The 21,718-nt window shown below is 40.1% G+C and overlaps 1 protein-coding gene across 11 annotated transcripts in view; it reads right to left on the bottom strand.

Annotated features, from left to right (window-relative positions):
• PLD1 (phospholipase D1) overlaps positions 1-21,718 on the bottom strand; it is a 276,225-nt gene that overhangs the window by 164,073 nt on the left and 90,434 nt on the right. For 10 of the 11 annotated variants that reach the window (XR_009493069.1, XM_015472492.3, XM_005201681.5 and 7 more), the window contains 7 exon segments: positions 18,816-19,006; positions 18,448-18,575; positions 13,726-13,871; positions 13,401-13,509; positions 12,266-12,331; positions 8,026-8,084; positions 6,840-6,932 (listed from right to left, as the gene is read on the bottom strand). Coding sequence is in view for 10 of the 11 variants with exons in the window: in XM_015472492.3 (XP_015327978.1) it covers positions 6,840-6,932; positions 8,026-8,084; positions 12,266-12,331; positions 13,401-13,509; positions 13,726-13,871; positions 18,448-18,575; positions 18,816-18,975 (761 nt within the window). In the remaining variant the exon portion in view is untranslated. 11 annotated transcript variants of the gene reach the window in all.

Here is a 21,718-nt window from a genome sequence, read left to right as displayed (position 1 = left end):
AAAGTTTCTCACTTGGAACCTTACATAAAGCAACTGAACAATATTAATGGATAACACTCTCAATAGTTTTCAGAAAATGCAGAAATTCATGTTTTATAAGAATTCTCTTAACACTGCTGAATGTCACTGCCAAGGCCATGATATCAAATAGAAACTCAGTCATTCTGATGGGGCTGAGTTATGAGTTACGTATAACTACTTGTTGATGAAAAGTCGGTCAAGGCTTAAAGATCATATATCTGTTAAAGGTCCTTCTTTAGCTATGATCCCTTGTCCCAGCCTGACTTTCTATGTAAGCTAGAGAGCAGATGGCAGGGCACAGGCCCAGAGCAGCAGTGTTGCTGACCAGGAAGGAGCCACAGGCTTTGAAAACCACAGCTGGTGGGTTTGTCAAACTGACAAAGAAAAGTCAAACGTACCGGACTTGGGGACTTGCCTAGAAGTCAAGGTCCCCTGAATGGCATCAGAGCCAGCTCTAGCCAGAGCTCCACACCAGACACAACAGTGAGGGATGAAGAAATACAGAAGTGTTTAATAGTGACTGCTGGATTTTGAAATCTGAAGGCAAAAGAGAATGGTTTCTGTTTTGACGATGATGAGTTGTTCTCTGTAACAGTTATTAGATATAAGGTGAATTGATGCCAGGCCTTAGTTTAAAGCTTTTCTTAACTATACCATTCATTAACCTTTTCTTGTTTCTCCTCTTTGTCTCTTTTGTCAAAAGATTTTTTTCTCTAACAGGAGGATATGCATCAAGAAAGGAATTCGCCAAGCAGCCTTCTGGAAGTCAGCACCTGCTGCTGCTGCTAAGTCGCTTCAGTCATGTCCGACTCTGTGCGACCCCATAGACGGCAGCCCACCAGGCTCTGCCATCCCTGGGATTCTCCAGACTAGAACACTGGAGTGGGTTGCCATTTCCTTTTCCAGTGCATGAAGTGAAAAGTGAAAGGGAAGTCGCTCAGTCATGTCCGACTCTTAGCAACCCCATGGACTGCAGCCTACCAGGCTCCTCCATCTGTGGGATTTTCCAGGCAAGAGTACTGGAGTGGGGTGCCATTGCCTTCTCGACAGCACCTGCTGCTCAGGGATTAAGTGTCTGCTTGAAGTCAGCCTCCCTGGCTCCAGTTTTGGTTCTGTCACTTGCCCTTTTCTGTGAACTGGGGTAATTGAGCCTGAGGTCTAAATCCATAAAACGAGGATAGGAGTAATGTCCAGCTCATAAGTATTTTTGAGGATTCACTGAGATGACTTAAGGATGTTGCTTAGCACAATGCCTGGAGCCAATAAATGTGAGCTTTTATGAATTCTCTTGTTCTATACCAGGTGAGATTATGGTCTGTTCTAACAAGATGTGACCTGTTCTACTACAAACTGTGTCATTAAAATGCAGATAGAGCCACCTAAGTCACACATCACCTTCTCAGCCTCATCTCATACTCTTCCTTCTCACCACGTTGGTCTCACTGGTCCTGAGACTTGCTACCTTGTTCTCTGGGCTTCTACATTTGCTCTTCCTCACTTAGAAATTATTTCTTCCAGATCCTCCCATGAGCAGTCCCTGCCTGTCAATCAATCTTTCGCTTAAATATTTCTCCACTGGAAGGTTTTCCTGGGCTCCCAGCCCACTCGCCTCTGCATCCTGTTTCGCTTCTTCCTAGCACTTATCACTGTCTGGAACTGTTTATTCGTCTGCTTGTTTCTTGTCTTTCCTTTACTAGAAAGTGAGATCCTTGAGAACAGGGAATGTGTATCATGTCCACTGGTATCTCCCCAGGGCCCAGACAAGTTCTTCAGGCAAAGCAACACTCTTGCCTGAATAACAGCTGCACAAATAGATCCTGGAGCATAAATAAAATCATTTAGACATGGTCACTGTCTAAAAATTGTAATTCTTGGTATAGTTCATAGTTTAGTAAATGCTAAATTTATTTCTTATAAATTATCTCTTAAGATATTATTTGAGATAAGAAACTTATCATTGAGCCCATCAATATGATGTGCTGTTTAAGCAGATGTTTTAAATTGAGGGAAGAAATGCTTGCTGTGTTTGCCAGAGAACAGAAGAAATGTTTTTTTTTTTTTCCTTTTCTTCATACTTGTGCCTGAGACTTGGTTGAAAGTTTGATGGCCTTGTTTGCCTTATGTCAGTTTGTCAATACAGAATATACAAAATGATCAGAATCTTTTTTTTTAAATGGATACAAAAATTTAAAAAAGAGATATGATCAAGTGTTGCCCTTAAAAGTAACTCTCATTTAGACACCAATAGTCTTCTAGTGTGGAGAAGGCAATGGCACCCCACTCCAGTACTCTTGCCTGGAAAATCCCATGGACGGAGGAGCCTGGTAGGCTGCAGTCCATGGGGTCGCTAAGAGTCAGACACGACTGAGCAACTTCACTTTCACTTTTCACTTTCATGCATTGGAGAAGGAAATGGCAACCCACTCCAGTGTTCTAGTCTGGAGAATCCCAGGGATGGCAGAGCCTGGTGGGCTGCCGTCTGTGGGGTCGCACAGAGTCAGACACGACTGAACCGACTTAGCAGCAGCAGCAGTCTTCTAGTGTGGGAAATTTTCCAAACAAAATTTGTCAGCTACATCTTATCATTTTTGTTTGGTACTGACATTTTATACCCCATGAATGTAACTCAGAAAATACTTATTAATATGGAACCAAGGCTTCAATTTTCATGGAAAGATTTATACAAATTAAAATGAAGAGACATTTTATTCTAGGGAAGATCATATCTTTTTAGATTGTCCTGGTTGAAGTCTGATATGTATGTTCAGTCACTTCAGTTGTGTCCCACTCTTTGCAACACCATGGACTGTAGCCCACCAGGCTCCTCTGTCCATGTGATTCTCCAGGCAAAAATACTGGAGTGGGTTGTCATGCCCTCCTCCAGGGGACCTTCCTGACCCAGGGATTGAACTCACATCTCGTGTGTCTTCTGCATTGTAGGCAGATTCTTTACCCACTGAGCCACCAGGAAGACTGAAATCTGATATTATCAGACTTTAAAAAGTGGGGGAGGTATATTTCCTTTATATAACAAAGCCTCCCCCTTCTACCTTTTTGGGCTGCTCTTTCTCACAGAGGTTACAACTCAAGGTCAGTTCCTTGACTTCTGTAGCTAAAGCCTCTGTCTGAAGTCCTCATGTCCCTGACTGTCCCATCACCTTCTTTTTCTTTCAAAGCTCTGATAAACACTTGTGCTAAAGTCATTCACCCTGCTTGTCAGCTTCTCCACTGTCTGTGATCTCCTCCAATAGTGCTCTGTGAGGGCAGGGGCATGGCCTGGTTCACCACTGTTCTCACAGTGGCTAGAACACAGCCTGGCAAACATTAGGTGCTCAATAAATGACAAAATGGACCAGATCCAGGCTTCCATTTCTTGAGTAGATGTCTTAGGTTGGGTTGCTCTAGAAGTCAACTCTGAGACACGGATAGACGTGAAAGCGGTTTGTAAAGTTACTTATTAGGGAGCTTAGTAGGAAGCAGAGGAAGGGAAGGACAGGAAGCAAGAGCAGGAAGGGAGCCATCGAGGATGTGTTTTCATGCACTGGACTGTGGGCAGCTGTGCTGCAAATCTTCCAGGGAACCTCGGGAGACAGTGCAGAGTTTGCTGGTGAATCACCCTACCTGAGGGGTGAGGGGGCTGGACTCCCACCAGCTCTTGGCTGAAGGTTGTTCCTAGGGCCTGCGAATGCCTCCAGCCTACTCTGCTCAGGCAATCCAGAGCAAGTCTTCAGTCAAAGACTTACCAGTGCTTGCAGCCCAAAATCCATACCTAACACTTAGTAGCAACCTTAGGCAAAGCTGATGACCGGGGAGTAGGCAAGAGGAATTAGTGCCAGGGCCCCAGTGGTTTGGAGGTCCTGCCTCCCCGAGAGGCATGGTATGGTGCAGGAAGCAAGAGTAGGAAGTGAAAGTGTTGGTCGCTTAGTCGTGTCCGACTCTCTGTGACCCCATGGGCTGGAGCCTGCCAGGCTCCTCTGTCTGTGGAATTCTCCAGGCAAGAATATTGGAGTGGGCTGCCATTTCCTTTTCCAGGGGGTCTTCCTGACCCAGGGATAGAACTCAGGTCTCCTGCACTGCAGGCAGATTCTTTCCCAGGGAAGTTCATAAGGGCAGGAGCATAAGGCTGGCTTAGGCTCTGGTCCTCTCCTGGCTTGGCACTCAGTGTTCCCCAGGGTTCTGTACCACTGCAGGTAGGAGAGGATGGGAAGCTACTTCAAGTGGGAATCTCTGCATTTCCTGTGATGTTACTTATACCCCAAGTTTCTGGGGACATTTAAATAAATTACAGAAGTTTATTTGAAAACAAATATTGTCTAGTCTACTAGTCCCGTTTATTGTAGTTAAAAAAATCTTTTGTTTTTTTGTAATATAGAAATTCTCAACTTCCTCTAGCTTAATCTCTTCATCTTTCCCTTGTAATTTCTTCTATTCTTTAAAAACCCAGAAAATAATAAACCAATCTAATGGTATTTTTGGTTGGCAATGTATCTGAAATACACGTTTAAAGATCCTAGTTTTAAGCTTATATATCTTCAACTCACACATAACTTAATTTCCTCTTTACACATGAGTTCATATTTTTTTCAAGGTTAGAAAAATTACAAACATCTCTTAATAGTTTTAAAAATTCCAGTAAATTATTATTGGAACAAATAGCTGTTGTCTATTATGTTAAAAATGTTGTCATAGATGCTTTGAGGAACAAATAAGAATGAGATAAGAATACTCCTCTATAAGGAGTCTTTAGTTGGACAGGACATAGGACAAGAATTAAAGTTTTCTGTCTATATCACACTTACCATAATATACATCCTCACAAATATAACTCTAAAATTACCCCTGAACACTACCATTTTTTTGTTTATTTTTTTATGTATGGTTTAGTGGGTCTTAGTGTATTTTAGTTTACTATATTTGTAAATTTGTATGCTATCATCATTAATATATAATTCCAGAATATTTTCATCACTCCAAAAGAATTCCACATCCAAATGCAAACTAGTACAGCCACTATGGAGAACAGTGTGGAGATTCCTTAAAAAACTGGAAATAAAACTGACATACGACCCAGCAATCCCATTGCTGGGCATACATACTGAGGAAACCAGAATTGAAAGAGACACGTGTACCCCAATGTTCATCGAAGCACTGTTTACAATAGCCAGGACATGGAAGCAACCTAGATGTCCATCAGCAGATGAATGGATAAGAAAGCTGGGGTACATACACACAATGGAGTATTACTCAGCCATTAAAAAGAATACATTTGAATCAGTTCTAATGAGGTGGATGAAACTGGAGCCTATTGTACAGAGCAAAGTAAGTCAGAAAGAAAAACACCAATACAGTATACTAACGCATATATATGGAATTTAGAAAGATGGTAACAATGACCCTATATGTAAGACAGCAAAAGAGACACAGACATAAAGAACAGACTTTTGGACTCTGTAGGAGAAGGTGAGGGTGGGATGATTTGAGAGAATAGCATTGAAACATGTATATTTTACCATATATGAAATAGATCACCAGTCCAAGTTTGATGCATGAAACAGGGCACTCAAAGCCAGTGCACTGGGACAACCCGGAGGGGTGGGAGAGGGAGGGAGGTGGGAGGGGGTTCAGGATGGGGGACACGTGTACACCCATGGCTGATTCACATTAATGTATGGCAAGAACCACTACAATATTGTAAAGTAATTAGCCTCTGATTAAAACAAATAAATTAATTTTTAAAAAAAGAATTCTACACCCAGTAGTAGTAACTCCCCATTCCCCTTGTGCCACAGCCCTTGGAAACCATGAATGTACTTTGTTTCTACAGATTTACTTATTCTAAACCTTTCATGCAAATGGAATCATATAATATGTAACCTTCTGTAGCTGTTTCTTTTTCACTTAGTGTAATGTTTCCAAGGTTAATTCGTATTACAACATTTATCAGTCTTTCATTTCTTTTTTTCATTAAAATTAAAAAATATTCAAATATAATTTAAAACCCATATAATTCACCCCTTGAAAATGTACAATTTAGTGGTTTTAATATATTCACAAATTTTGCAACCATCATGGTCATCTAATTCCAGATATTTTCCAGAAGAGAAATCCCACACCCTTTAGTATTCTTCATTCCTATTTGTGGCCAAATAATATTCCATCTTAGGGCTGTAGCATATTTTGGTTAACCACTCATCAGGGGATGAACATTTGGGCTTTTTACACTTTTTGGCTACTCTGAATAATGCTGCTATGAACATTCATGAATAAGTTTTAATGGAGATATATTTGTTCAGTTCTGTTTGGAAATATCTGGGGTATGTGGTAACTGTATGTTTAACATTTTGAGGAACTGCCACCCTGTTTTCCAAACTGGCTGTATCATTTTACATGATGCACCAGCAATATGAAGGTTCTAATTTTTCTACAGCCTTGACAACACTTGCTATTGTCCAGTTTGCTTATCACAGCCATCCTGGTGGCTATGGAGTCGTAGATTACTGTGGTTTTGATTTATCTTCCCCTAATGACTATTGATGTTAAGCATAATGACTGGTGCTAATTGGCCACTGTCTATGTTCCCTGGCTGACCAATTTTTGAATCCTATGGCCCATTGGGTTTTTATCTATGTAATTGGCATACTCTGCCTACAAATGCAATTTTGAGTAGAGTATTTAAATAGAGCTGAAACCTGGAACTTAAAAATAATTTAACATTTGCTCTGCCATGACTTTCAAAGATTTATAATTGAAAACTAGAATATAAAAACTCCCCCAATACTCAGTTTATTAAGACAAACACACAAACTCTCAAGTCTCACCTTTTTGCCCACCGATAGCAGGCTCTTCCCTGGCCACAGCAATTCAGGCCTGGTATTCTGTGTCCTCCGGATCTTTTCATTATCATACCTTCTCTGAAAGAGACATCGAGTTAACCCATCATCTTTAAACTTCCAGCTCACACTTAGCTGATATAGCCTCATAACTGGGAACTAAATAAACTGTTCTGTTCTTCCATGCCCTACCGCTCTACGTTTTCTGCTTGCACTGTCAAATAGATCACTGCTATGTTTACTAGGCTCAGAACTCCAAGCCAGTCTTTAAAAGCACCTGGTGGATGTAGGCCTGTTGGTGCAGGGGACAGCATACTGCACACACAGCAGGACCTAAGCATCCCGGCTTCTGGCTCTAAATGCTGAGCATTCTCCCAGCCACCATGACAGCCTGAAAAAGACCCCACATGTTGCCAAATGCCGGCACGGGGGAGGTTCATCTGCTATGGAGATCATTGAGAATGCTCATCCACAGATTCCAGGGTATTTCTGCATCCCTTCACCTACAGTTCTAGGACCAACTCATGTCAAAGAAGTAAAGCAAAGCTATTACTTCAGAAGGAGAAATATCCTAACTCTGAAAGATGTGAAAAGAAAAAACAATAATAATGGCCAACCAACCAAACAAAAAAAATATTAAAAGAACTACCAACAATGTTCTTGACTAGAAAAGTTAAACTCTTTGTAAGCTCTCATATCATGAAGGATGTACTCAGTCGCTCAGTTGTGGCCAGCTCTTTGCTACCCCATGGACTGTAGCCCATCAGAAGATAATCATTAAGTAAATTTCAATCTTGTTACATAACATACATTGTACACAGCATTACTTTTAGTCAATAAAATAAATGGTAAATAGCTAACTTTTATATGTGATAAAGAAGGGATCTCGTATATTTGATTTTTAATGCATTCTCGCACACATCATATTTGTTATCTCTGTAAACACCCACTACTGTGGGGTAAGAGGAGAAGGAGTGTGGAGCAGTTGGCACCTTTGTTTAATGTAGCAAGATATTCTGTTTTGTATAAATAGGTCCCTCAGTCGCTCTGACTCTGCTGGGAAGAAAACAGTGAAGCCAGGGGAGCTCCATCACCCTGGTACACCAATAAATCAAAAGCTACAATGCTCATCAACTTTTCGTACTCCTCCTTAGAGATCAATACTGAAACTTACATGCCCTTTGGTCCCAAATCATGGATGAAAGACAGCTGGCTTATATCAAGAAATTCTGTCTGAAAAGAGGCCCAAAATCCATATGTTAGAAAGCAAAAAAAGAAGAGGAAAAATTCAAGCATTCAAAAAATATTATGTACCTCCATGTATAAGCACATCTGGGGTACTTTACAGATTATACAGATCACAATGGCATTGCCCTGAAAAAGTATTTTTTAGAAGGATATACACAATTAAAACACAATCAAGATAGTGACGTGTGTTCTAAGATGTAGAGACAAAATGCTCAAGAAGGTCATGGTGAGACCTGCCAACAATAGCAGACCATGTCAATAACAGGCTTAATAGAAAATCAAAGACAAAAAGATACACTCCTGGCATTAGGAGGCAGAGGAGAGACCAGACACAGAACACACTCCACATCACTCAAGTTCTGTGGGAAGAACCGTAACAGTTACATGTGAAAGTATTTATTAATAGAGATACAGGGAGAGGATGACTGCTTCCTAACTAATGGGACATCACAGAGGAAATGGCGTTTGATCTGGGCTTATAAATGGGATTAATAAAATGAACTATAACAATTTTCCTTTGAAGTTTTGTTTATGTGATTGTGACTGCCTAAAATTAACCTTGTAAGAAAAAATTACACATCTCTCAAAGCTGTCAGTACTGTGAGGTCCAATTGATTTTCTTTCTTAGGGTGATTGGAAGAAGTTTTTAAAATTCAAAAGGATTTAAATATCTTTAAAAACTTCAGATCAAACATATTCTCACATAGCACTTTTTATAAGGATTTTCAAAGTCAAGGTCTTTATATTTTATTTCTTATATCAAACATGGTGATTCGATACCATACATTTAAAAATTCTGATTTGTGGAAATGTATTCTAATTGGAAAATATAGAAATACATAGGTTATTAGAAATGATATTACAGACTTTAAGCCATAGAATTCTAAATGTCTTGAAATCCTAAGCCAGAATTTCTCATTTTATCTCTAGGGAGCAGAGAGAAAAATACTAATCCTAGTTTATACTGGAAGAAACTTCTCCAGAGGTGTAACTAATTTATGCAAAGTCAGAGACTAGCTGAACAGAAGAATAGGAAATGAAAAGCAAAAATCAGGGAAACCATTCATCTAATACTTGGATATTTTCTTATGCACATATAGCTATTATCAAATCATTGACAACAGGAATATTATTTGAAATAATTCAGAAACAGTAACTTCAGAATATCATACAAAAGTTGCTAAATGTAGAGAATTTCATCTAAATAAAAAAACACACATTAGCAATGTGGAAAATTTAAAGCTGTGTATTAAGAAAAAAATTCAAATTTATCCTAATGTTTTACTAAAGAGAAATTTGAATAAAGAACTAGTGCTATTATATAGGGAAAAAATCCTTGGCAATAAATATCCTAATATAGATTTATGGGATTGAAAACAAATGTGACCAGGTCAATTTAGAAACAAACCTAAATAATACAATTTGAAATTTAACAAACATTGTATTGTCCAGATGTCTCAATGCCTCTTCAGTGATAAAAATTCCATTCTCAACTTGAGCAAGCAAATCTCAGGAATAAGAATTTAATGATTAATTTAGTCTGACAATATTCCATTGGGCTATTGATCTCTAAATAATGTACTAATCAATATCCTTTGTCTTTCCAAAGGAACTTGTTAAATTTAAATTCTAGGAAAATAGGGGACCAAAGGGTTCCCATGCCAAAGGACAAGCAACAAACCCAGGAGATAATAATATCTCAAAATTTCTGGGGCTTGTAAAAATATAAATTAATTATATATGATTATATTAAAATGATTTTAATACTTCTATATGCTTTTTGCAGACAGAAATTTGAATATGTCTCACAATTATCAAAAGAGACACACGGATGCCAATCTAATTTCACAAGTATCAGGCAGAGCCCTGCAAGCTAGTCTCCAAGTCAGATTATCATTAGTGTGAGAGGAAAATAATGTTCAGACAGATCCTATGCTTGAAGCCTTCTGGAGAATACCGCTACTGGGGAGAATAATCTAAGTAGCCCTTAAAAATGAGGGAGTTCCCTGGCAGTCCAGTGTTTAGGACTTGGTGCTTTCACTGTTGGGGCCCTGGATTAAATTCCTCGTAGGGGAACTAAGGTCCTGCAAGCCATGAGGCATGGCCAAAAAACAAAATTGAATAAATATATGTTACTTCTCATTTTTTTTTATCAGTTGTAACTAGGTTTCCCTTTCCAAAGGAAATGTTTAGAAGACACTCTGGACTATCTAAATACAACATGGCTCAGCTTTTAAAAGATTTTTATGATTGGAAAGGAAGTTAATATGAACATTTGAATACAAGTAAACATTTAAATTGCCTGGAGAATCCCAGGGATGGGGGAGCCTGGTGGGCTGCCGTCTATGGGGTCGCACAGAGTTGGACACAACTGAAGCGACTTAGCAGCAGTAGCAGCAAACATTTAAAAATCAACATTAGACTCCCATTTTTAGTAATAATAGAAGTAACATTCTTATTCATTATGTTTTTTCAAAGAAGCACATTCCTGAATTCTAGAAGGGAAGAAATATTTCCCATCAGCCTTCTCTTGAGAGTCTCTGGTTGAACCCAAATTGCTGGCTTCCCTGGGAAAACTCTTCTTCAGGATTGTGAAACCACAGAAGCTCCTTTAAGACCATCAAATGTCACAGTGCACGCTGCTGCAGAAGGTTTTCCAGTCCCAGGTCATTTGTGTGTAAAGGGGACCAGCTGGGTGCATGCCCTGCCCGTCTCCAAATAACAGAGGCAGGCATCTATAGGGCAGCAAGAAAACTCCAGAGAGTCAAGGCACTCTTGCTTCCTTTCCTAAATACAGAGGGCTTCGCTCTTTCTGTTCACCTGTTCATGCCATTCTCTAAACCAGAGGCTGGATCATACCTGCACCTACTCTGAAATTCTGCATATATACCATATACACATGGTCACGCTCCACAGTAGTACAGTTTTACATACACAGGTGCAAACTCTAACAATCCAGTGCCCTCTCAATGATCTGAACCTTTGGATAACTGAAGCTAACCCTTTAAATACCTAACCCCACCTTCAAGGGCCTCTGAAGGCAGAGCTCATTGTTTTCTGATGCCTTCTGTAAAGCCCACTTCCTCCTGCTTGCCAGTTAAGTGCCTCCCAAACATAACCTCTGCAGTTGTTTCTAAGCCCCACCACCTCTCCTCTCTTTTCTCAGAATTCTCGAGTTTTTCCTGTCCTTAGCGTTTCCCATGCTTCTCACTTTCACATGAAAAGACAGGCCTGTTACAGGCATCACAGGCCAGTCAGATGGTAATTACAGTACAATCTTTGGGTATTCAACTCTGTTCAACTGTCTTCATCACTTACTGCTGCTGCTGCTGCTAAGTCACTTCAGTCATGTCTGACTCTGTGCGACCCGAGAGACGGCAGCCCATCAGGCTTCACCGTCCCTGGGATTCTCCAGGCAAGAATACTGGAGTGGGTTGCCATTTCCTTCTCCAATGCATGAAAGTGAAAAGTGAAAGTGAAGTCATTCAGTCGTTCCCGACTCTTAGCGACCCCATGGACTGCAGCCCACCAGGCTCCTCTGTCCATGGATTTTCCAGGCAAGAGTACTGGAGTGGGGTGCCATTGCCTTCTCTGACTTACTACTCAATGTTTTTTTTCTTCAGTGTTAGAAATGCATTTTGACATTTTCTCCTCTGAAAGCCTGAGGAGTGAAGAAGGTTGATTTCTAGATAATCTAGTAGCATTTCTAGATAATCTTTAGTAGTATTTCAAGTTCATTTAAATTTATTGTTATATTAACTATCATAGTTGATATTTTAAAAATAGCATCACCCTAAACTGGATCCTGGCTGTCAAATCAATTTTGTTTTCCTATTTTTGTAATTTTACTTTTTTGTTGAAGTATAGTTGATTTACAATGTCATGCCAATCTCTGCTGTACAGCAAAGTGATTCAGTAGTATACATATAGACATTCTTTTTTAAAATATTCTTTTCCATTATGCTTTATCACAGGAGACTGACGATAGGTCCCCATGCTATACAATAAAATCAATTTTGTATTCATTTTATTTAGTTTAGTTTAACTTAAAGAATAATGCAGAAGTGGATACAAGCACTTGTGTTAATAAAATGATCTAAAATGTAGCCGACACTTTACAATTTTATAAAATTACTTCAGAAATTAAATCACTGAAAAGTACTTACTGTTGCATGATAGTTTCTATACATGGGCATTTTTAGTAACTTTGTCAAGTAATCTTCCAGCTGTTTCTGTAATACATATATTTCAGATTAAAGATACCATCATACTTAAAGGAAAATGTAAGCAGTTAATGACAATGGCATGATCCTCCCATCTTCAGTAAGTCATTCAATTATTCCTTAATGTTATCACTGGACAAGGAACATTGAACACGTCTCTTTCAAAGCATAAAAGTTCCAGATTACCAAAAAAACCTGACATTTAAAAAAATAATTTTTATTTATTTTATTTTTGGCTGTGCTGGGTCTTTGTTGCTGCCTGGGGTTTTCTCTAGCTGTGGCAAGTGAGGGCGGTTTTCTGGTTCGGTGCACAGGCTTCTCATCACAGTGGCTTCTCTTGTTGCGGAGCACAGACTCTAGGGCACATGGGCTTCAGCAGTTGCAGGCCCCAAGCTCTAGAGCACAGGCTCAGTAGTTGTGGCACACAGGCTTAGTTGCTCTGAGGCATGTGAGATCTTCCCAGATCAGGGATTGAACCCATGTTTCCTGCGTTAGCAGGAATATTCCTTATGACCAAGCCACCAGGGAAGCCCCCAACACTGACACTTAATTGTTAATTAAATTTAGAAACAAATTACTCTTCTGCCCTAGGCAACACCATATCACTGAAGCCGAGTGGGCAGAAGTGTTCCCTGTCCCGAGGTGTCTGTACTCTGTCCTACTCTTCCCAGACCCTCACTGCTCCATCTATGGTCTTGGAATGAGATTTTACATATATTTAGGATAAGCCACTATAGATTCTGAAGCAAATATATGGAAATAGATGATTTTAAAAGAGTAGATCTCAAAGCCCTCAACTATGAGCTCAATCTTGACTCACAATGAAACCCAAAAGTTTCCTGTAGGGAGTGCAGCTCCCTCAGAACCCTCTTCCTCCTTGGGGGAATGCAAGCTCCCCAGGGCCAGAGTGGCTTGGGGAAGAAGCCTTCCCTAATTAGTTCCCGAGAGGTAAACCAGCCTAGGTGATGGATCAGTGGGTAAGAGAAGTTGCATCAAGGCCCACCTCAACCGTCAGTCAACGCCATCTTTCTACAGTGCGGCAGTTTGCTCAGAACAACAGAAGAGCGAAGGGACTTACCCTTCTACTGAAGAACTGTTCTTCTTGTTGGATCATGTTTTCAGATGTGCGGGGCAAAGCTGGCATCTCTCGAGGCTCTTCTTTGACATTTTGTCTTCTAAACGTGTGTCTAAAATGCACACACACACACGCAATGTAAATATTTATTAATCTTTGAACCATGACTCTCATAGTATTTTTCATGAGATGGTTTATTTTTAGAAGAGTCTATTTAATAAAAAGAAATATCTAGCAACAATGGACTAGTTAACCAATAATATGAACCGAAATATTCTTTCTATCCAACCCATATACTGGGATAACGTTATAGTCAATTCTGGGTTACCTTCTGGTGGGAATGGGAATTCGGATAAAGGCTTTGTACTTGAGCAGTTCTCTGTGAAATTCTTGAAAGTGCTTGAACTTCCTCTTCACTTGCCATGTAAATTCCCCATGTGTTAATTCAATAGTGTAAAGATTGATGCTTGGTACCTATAGCGGTAAATAAAAATGGTTGATATTTTAGATAACAACAACATCTCTCTGTGTACAATAGCTAATTAAAAAGTAATGTGGAAGTATCTTTAAATCCAGCTTGCTTATTTTGTGTAAGTAAGGAAGCAAAATGTTTTTTAAAAATGACTGATTACAGAAGTAATATTCTCTTAACTATTCATCTTATGATATATGCAAGACAAACTCTGACTTATATCAAAGGCAAACCTCCACAAATCTTATTGTTCTAAATACAAAGACACACAGACATACTTCTGAAACAAGAAGCCAGGTAAAAGAGACAATGAATGAAAACCCTAATTAGCCATCACGAGATTGTCCAAGCAGTGAACAGACAATGCAGGGGGTGAGAGTGAAGCTGAAGGAAATGAGTTCCATTGTGGAGCACAATCTTAGTGCAGTTTTGCTCTTCACAAATGACACCAATGCCCTCTCCTTCTGAAATGCCTTGAGAGGTCCATCCTGGTCTACAATAGCTCTCTGTCCTTTAGCTACACCAGTGACTAGGAAGGTACAGGATGATTAGAAGGAAAAGGACAAATGATCTTCCTACACACAAAATATTTCCCCAACTACTTAACTAGGATGAATTTCCACTTAATATTTTAAAAATGTTTCTTCTTAAAATGCAAATATATCTTGGTGACTAGTGATTCAATCGGAAGCACTAACAGACCTGAGGGATAAAAGTTTTGATAAAGCAAAGTGTCAGCAGATGGAGAGAGATTTATAAAGCACAGGAGATCTTGACAGTTCCCATGGTGTGTGGGGAGTAGGGGAGGGTGATGGACACTGGACCACCTAGAGGACACTGGCCCCTCCTGGGAGATCCAGGCCCCATACGTGTTGACAGGTGCTGGGGCAAAAAACAGTAAATGTCTCCTCCTTTGCTAGTTTATCCAGGCTTTGGTATCAGTAACCCGATGGGCGACCAGGCCTGGTGCTATTCATCACCAATGTTTGGTATATTCTGCAAACTTCTAAAGCATGACCACTCTGTATAACTGTAGTATTAAAAAATGAGCCTGAGGGGACTTCCCTGGTGCTCCAGTGGTTAAGACTTTGTGCTTCTAATGCATGGGGAGCAAATTTGACTCCTGGCTAGGGAACTAAGATCCCACTGCCCTACTGTGTGGCCAAAAAATAAATTAATTAAAAAAAAATGAGCCCAGAATCAATGTAACTTGTGCTTTTAGGTCTAGAATCCAAACAGATCACTGCAAACATTCAATTCTATTTCCTGCTTTGCCTCCAGTTGGGATCCGTGACGATGACTATAGCCAGAAGTCAAAAGGACCTAGTTCTGGGGTCTAATATTATATGCTGCCTTTCACCTTGACCAACATTATAGGCATCATGCCGCATCGTGTTTCACAAAGAAGGATGCAGGAGAACTCAGAGTGACCAGAAACTCTGCATTTGAGTGAAAAATGCTCAATTTAAGATGAGTCAAATAAATGAGAACAATTATACAATTTATGCAAGCTGCCACATATTCTAGGATTATATTTCCCAATCTAACAAAACTGAATACTTAAAAACATTACAAATGTCAAGTTCTATCCCTCACACATAAAGCGAGAATTCTGGACAATTCTTAGCAATTCTAAGACAGTGTGGGGCAATGGCAACAGCCTGTCCCATCCTTTTTGAAGCATCTAAAGGTCTGAAATTGCCTGGTGCAGCCGTACTAGCTATGAAGCCTTAACCAAGCATCACTTCGGTCAGATAATATCTCAGCAGAATTACTGGAATGCTTTGGAATTGGAACAGTGTGAGAAGTTGTAATAAAGGGACTGCCCATGAAGGTGTGATAAGAGGAGGGAAATCTGGACAGTAACCTAGGACTCAGGAGGGCACACTTCATTCTGAAGGGACAAAGGGTAGGACCAGGTGCTGGAGCAGGAAGGAGAGGGCCACTTAAAAAGGCTACCTTGGGTAGGGGGGAGGTGCCTTGGTCAAGGGATGCATCCAACCCAGAGTGAACTGGGTCTGGGCTATCCATAGCCGGAGCCCTGCCAGAGGACAAGGGCAAGGAGCCTCGAGAGGCGGAGCAAAGGGAAGGAGGAGGAACAGGAGGGACACGTGGGAGACCTCCTGCTGGGGAGGGTGGGTAGTAGTGTCTGTCCTTAGGGGGCTGTCATGAGAGTGAACAGAGAAGCGCCTACCATGAGCTGGCACACAGAACAGATTCAGTCATAGAAAGGTGTTATTTTTATTTACCTGGAATGACATTCAAACTACACGGAGTCAGTTCATATTTCCTAGTAAACTAAACACTAAGTAGGACAAGGAGGATCCTTAGCTTTTCCTACACAGACCAAGATTTAAAACAAAATGTGAAATCAATTAACTCTTGAGAGTCTCTTGGACTTCAAGGAGATCAAACCAGTCAATTCCAAAGGAAGTCAGTTCTGCATATTCATTGGAAGGACTGGTGCTGAAGCTGAAACTCCAAAACTTTGGCCACCTGATGTGAAGAACTGACTCACTGGAAAAGACCCTGATGGGGGAAAGATTGAAGGCAGGAGGAGAGGGGATGACAGCAGATAAAATGGGTAGATGGCATCACCAATGCGATGGACATGAATTTGAGCAATTTCCGGGAGCTGGTGAAGGACAGGGAAGCCTGGCATGCTGCAGTCCATGGGGTCACAAAGAGTTGGACACGACTGAGTGACTGAACTGAAGTGTGAAATTAATATAATATTGGAAATCAATTATACTTAAAAATTAGGATCCAAAATAAAAATTTTAATATATATAAAAAAAGAATAGAACTAAACTTATTTTACTAACAGAAAAGTATGAGCAAAGAGAAGTCCTGGTTTGGTGGCTTGAATATTTATCTTCATGAATAATGTTAGGATATACGTAGTAATAATAATACACAGTATTATATAGTATATACTTGTATAATACAATATATTATATTCTGGTATTATACAATACCATATATTATTATTATTATTAAATAGCCACTCCTTTCTCCAAGGGATCTTCCCAACCCAGGGATTGAACACATTTCCTGCATTGCAGGCCAATTCTTTACCATCTGAGTCACCAGGGAAGTCCACATTATACAATACCATTTATTATTATTATTATTAAATCCTCATAACAAACCTATAAAATATGTACTATTATACCCATTATTCAGAGGAGGAAACTCAAACACAGAGATGTTAAGTAACTGGCTGGGGGTCACAATACAAAGACAGGAATTAAACCACATGGTTTGGCTCTGTAATCTGTGCATTTAACCTCCACAAGTTATCACCTCTCAATCTAAATGCTGGTAGGTGATATAAGGCAAATCATCTTAGAGACATTTCTTGGTAGGCTGTGTTCAGTGGTGTATCAAAGATAAGGACCCAGCTCATAGGAAGATGCTGAAGGAAAGCTGGACACCGAGGTGGCTGTAAACTAGAGGTTAGGATACGCACAGGTAGGTCAGGACAGAAAGTGAAAGTGAAGTCACTCAGTTGTATCTGACTCTTTGTGACCCCACGGACTGTTGCCTGCCAGGTGCTTCTATCCATGGGATTGTCCAGGCAAGAATACTGGAGTGAGTTGCCATTTCCTTCTCCAAAGGATCTTCCCGACCCAGGGCTTGAACCTGGGTCTCCCGCATTGCAAGGAGACTCTTTACCGTCTGAGCTACCAGGAAAAGCTCAGGTCAGAGCAACAGGCAAAACCACCAAAACGCAGGCAGCACAGGCCACCCTCCAGAGTCTGCCCCAGGCAGAAAGGTTATTCCCCACTTCCCCAGAGGCAGAAGTCAATGACAGCTTTATTCTGCCAGTCAGAGCTTAGCCGGAAGGGACAAAGGCCACCAGCCTGCAGCAATGTTCTCTACGCTCAGACCTAACAAGTGTGCAACCCAGTCAGGAATACAGCAAACACAACTACCCTAACAGCATCTCCTAGCCCAGTCCTCTTCAAGAGGTTCAGGTTTCCTTGTTGAAAACATTCTACTCCCAATGCCTTTCCAAAGCTTAAAGAGAAAGCACATGAATGAAGCTTAAGGGGTGGTGTAAGGAACAAGCCAGAGTGGCAGAGTACGTGCAAAGAAATCTCTCAGCACCACTTCTGGGCAAAGGCACTGACCGTGCAGCCTCCCAGATGTTTTCCTTTTGAGAGTCAGGTAGCATTATTATTTTCTTACTGAACAAGTATTAAGAAAGCTAAACTTTTCCTTGGTTTATAACTGGCATTCTAGGTGGAATAGCAATGCCCCCCGAGTCCACACTGAACAGAAAACTGGGGAGAGAGGAAGAGTAGGAAAGGCACTTTGCAGTGTATTATAGTTGTAAACTGTCTTAATTACCTTAAAAAAATTTTTTTTCCAGAATGGGGGAAGAGGCATACAAGAATAAAGGCTAAATGAGAAGGATGCAAAAATCTGAGGTGAAGAGGACTCAGAAGTCATAAACATAAACACAAACTGAAAGTTAAAGACATAGTCATAGCCAGAAGGAAGGAAAATGAAAGTCAGTGTGTTAAGTCATAAATTTTGATGAATACAAGTTGAGTCCATATACGCTCTGACCCGTTTTGTAGATGTAAAGCGCTCCACTTCCAGAACTTGAACTTTTATTGGGCAGCCGGAGAGATACGTCTGTATATTAGGCTCCTTAAATCCTTGAGTCTTATAAACAGCAGAGAAAGGGATATACACTAAAAAATAAAAAAGTAAATAAAATTGTCATAAGAATACAATGATACTAGCATCACTTGCCTGTTACAGGCATCTTTTTTAAGAATCATAATGTGCTACAACAAGAAAACAGCTAGTGAAACTCAGCTCAGTGCTGTGACATCAGCAAGGATAATCAATCACTTGCTCGTTATTTCAAATCTGTGTTCTGCCAAGAAACCATGATAAACTTTCTACTCACTCAGATCATCAGTCTTTACCTTCCTGTGTCCTGGGATCGCTGGGAGACACATCGCAGTCCACCTCCTCTCCCTCAAAGTGGAGCTCTCGCGTATCCAGATTTTCTATCAAATTACTCATGTCAGCAGCGATTTTCTGCAGTGCAGAGGTATTTACTCTTGGCTCATTTTTCAGTGACATGTTGGCTTGAGACAGAGTAAAAGCAAAGGGGCTGGGAAAGAAGAAAAGAGTTATCAGACTTACTATTGTGGTCAAATTTTAAAAGAGAATGAAATAATGTTGTTTGCAGCGAAATGGATGGACCTAGAGATTGTCATACTGAGTGAAGTAAGTCAGACAGAAAAAGGCAAATATCATATGACATTCCTTATATGTGGGATCTAAAAAAAATGGCACAAATGAACATATTTACAAAACAGAAATACAGCCACAGATACAGAAAAACTTATTGTTACCAAGGGAGAAAGGAGACAGGGAGGAATAAATTGGGAGATTGGGATTGACATATACACACTACGATACATAAAATAGATAATTAATAACGACCTACGGTATAGCACAGGGAACTCTACTCAATACTCTGTAATGACCTATGTGGGGACTGAATCTGAAAATAAGAGTGGATATATGTATATGTATAACTGATTCACTTTGCTATACAGCAAAAACTAACACATCATTGTAAATCAACTATACTCCAATAGAAATTTATTTAAAACAAACAAACAAAAAAACCCTAAGCCCTATTCTAGTATTTGAATCCAGGCTTACATATAGCATATGGAAACAAGTCCACTAGCGCTATGTAAGCCCCAATTACCTCAAACAACCTTTAAATTTATTTTCCAGTTTAACATTTAAAGTATTCCTAGCTTGTAATTTAAATTGGAGTGAGATACTTAATTGTATACCAAGTAAGTAAGCAAGCAAGAAAAAGAAACACCACATTGAATAAGTGCCAGTATTATCTTTCATCCAATTTTATTAAATGTGGTTAGTAAGGAGAGACTCAAGATAGATGGATTTGGAAATCGTTTTCTCAGTGAAAAGGAATTGATTCTTGACTCTAACAAAAACATGAAAGAATATCATCAAAATAACTAACTTTAAATATTTTCTACAGAAAATTTAGGGTATTTTACAATAATTTCAATATACAGATTTTAAAAGTATTTTTATGTAGTATAACCTTTCTATCAATACATTTCCCCTATAGGTGATAGAGGGCTTCTAGGGTGGCTCAGACAGTAAAGAATTTGCTTGCGATGCAGGAGACCCAGGTTTGATCCCTGGGTCAGGAAGATCCCCTGGAGAAAAGAATGGCAAGCCACTCCACTATTCTTGCCTGGAGAATTTCATGGACAGAGGAGCCTCTAGGTCTACAGTCCATGGAGTCACAAAGAGTCATCCCAAGCAGAGTGTCTTCTATTTTTTTGAGATATGAGGTTTGGCCCTGACTTTACGTGAGTTGGAGAAGGCAATGGCACCCCACTCCAGTACTCTTGCCTGGAAAATCCCATGGACGGAGGAGCTTGGTAGGCTGCAGTCCATGGAGTTGCTAGGAGTCGGACACGACTGAGCAACTTCACTTTCACTTTTCACTTTCATGCATTGGAGAAGGAAATGGCAACCCACTCCAGTGTTCTTGCCTGGAGAATCCCAGGGACGGGGGAGCCTGGTGGGCTGCTGTCTCTGGGGTCGCACAGAGTTGGACACAACTGAAGCGACTTAGCAGCACCAGCAGCAGTTACGTGAGTTACAGTGATATACGTGTCCTGGAAGGTAACCAATTAGTGTACCTTTTCTGAAAGATACCAGAAATGCAAGAATTACACTTCTCTCTTTTTAAGAAAACTGGTTCTATTTCATTCTGACATTTAATAACACAGGTCATTGCACATCAGTACCTAGGGAAGAAGAGTTCATAGAGATTTTATTTTTCATTTAAAATACTGAGATTTCAGCTGTGAGTGCTGTTGTTGGAGTTGGGTGAAAAATCCATATTGGTTGTAATAAATCTCTCCAGACCAGACTCAAAAATAGGAGGGCTTCCATACCAGTAACTCCTCCACATATGTGCATTTATTACTGCAAATCACAAACATTTACTGAGTATCCACCACTTACTCATCGTGACATGGAGTGAATATGTAAAGATGAATAAGACTGGTCACCACCTACTCACTGTGAGATGGAGTGAGTGAATATGTAAAGATGAACAAGGCTGGTTCCTGGGAGGAAGGAGTTTCTAAAGCAGATGAGAGAAATAAGTTACATGGCCTCAAATCCATCCCTGGCCTCCCCCACAGTCTTGGCCTTCCTGAGAATGGCATATGCTAAGTGGAAGACACTTAGGTGGATTCTCTCCTTCAGGAGCTATCAAGAAGTGTGGGGTGGGGAGCAGAGGAAGGCTTTGTGAAAAATGCTAAGATAGAGTCTTGGGCAGACTAGGGGAGCCCTTACTGTTACTCAGCAAGTCTCTAAAGCCTATACTATGTTTGGTAGAAAGAGAAATTGTATAAAAATACAAAGAAAGGAGTAGAGGAGGGAGGTTCTGATTTGACCAGATAAACAGACTCAATATGTCTAAGTCTGCTCCTCCATGTTGGCTGTAAGAAGCCTGGAGCCCACTAGTGGCCCACTGCTAACAAAATTCAGGACTATCTTTGCCTCTATCACTTCCCTTCAACTTTCCCACTTCTAATTCATGTTATAATAATAGTTGATGTATACTGATTACTTACCATCACCTGGCTTGGTGATAATCTTTTATATACCTTATCATATTTATCATCAATAATAAATCTATGAAGGTTTGTTATTTCCACTTTGAAGAGGACAAGGGTTTGTCATTCTTTCTTTATTGACAAGGAAATATGGAGAAGCATGGAGAGATTGCATAATTTGATGATTACTTAGGACA

The sequence above is a fragment of the Bos taurus genome, chromosome 1 (genome assembly GCF_002263795.3).
Source record: "Bos taurus isolate L1 Dominette 01449 registration number 42190680 breed Hereford chromosome 1, ARS-UCD2.0, whole genome shotgun sequence".
In the NCBI taxonomy this organism is placed as follows: Eukaryota; Metazoa; Chordata; class Mammalia; order Artiodactyla; family Bovidae; genus Bos; species Bos taurus.
This window is presented reverse-complemented; position numbering and strand designations above follow the sequence as displayed.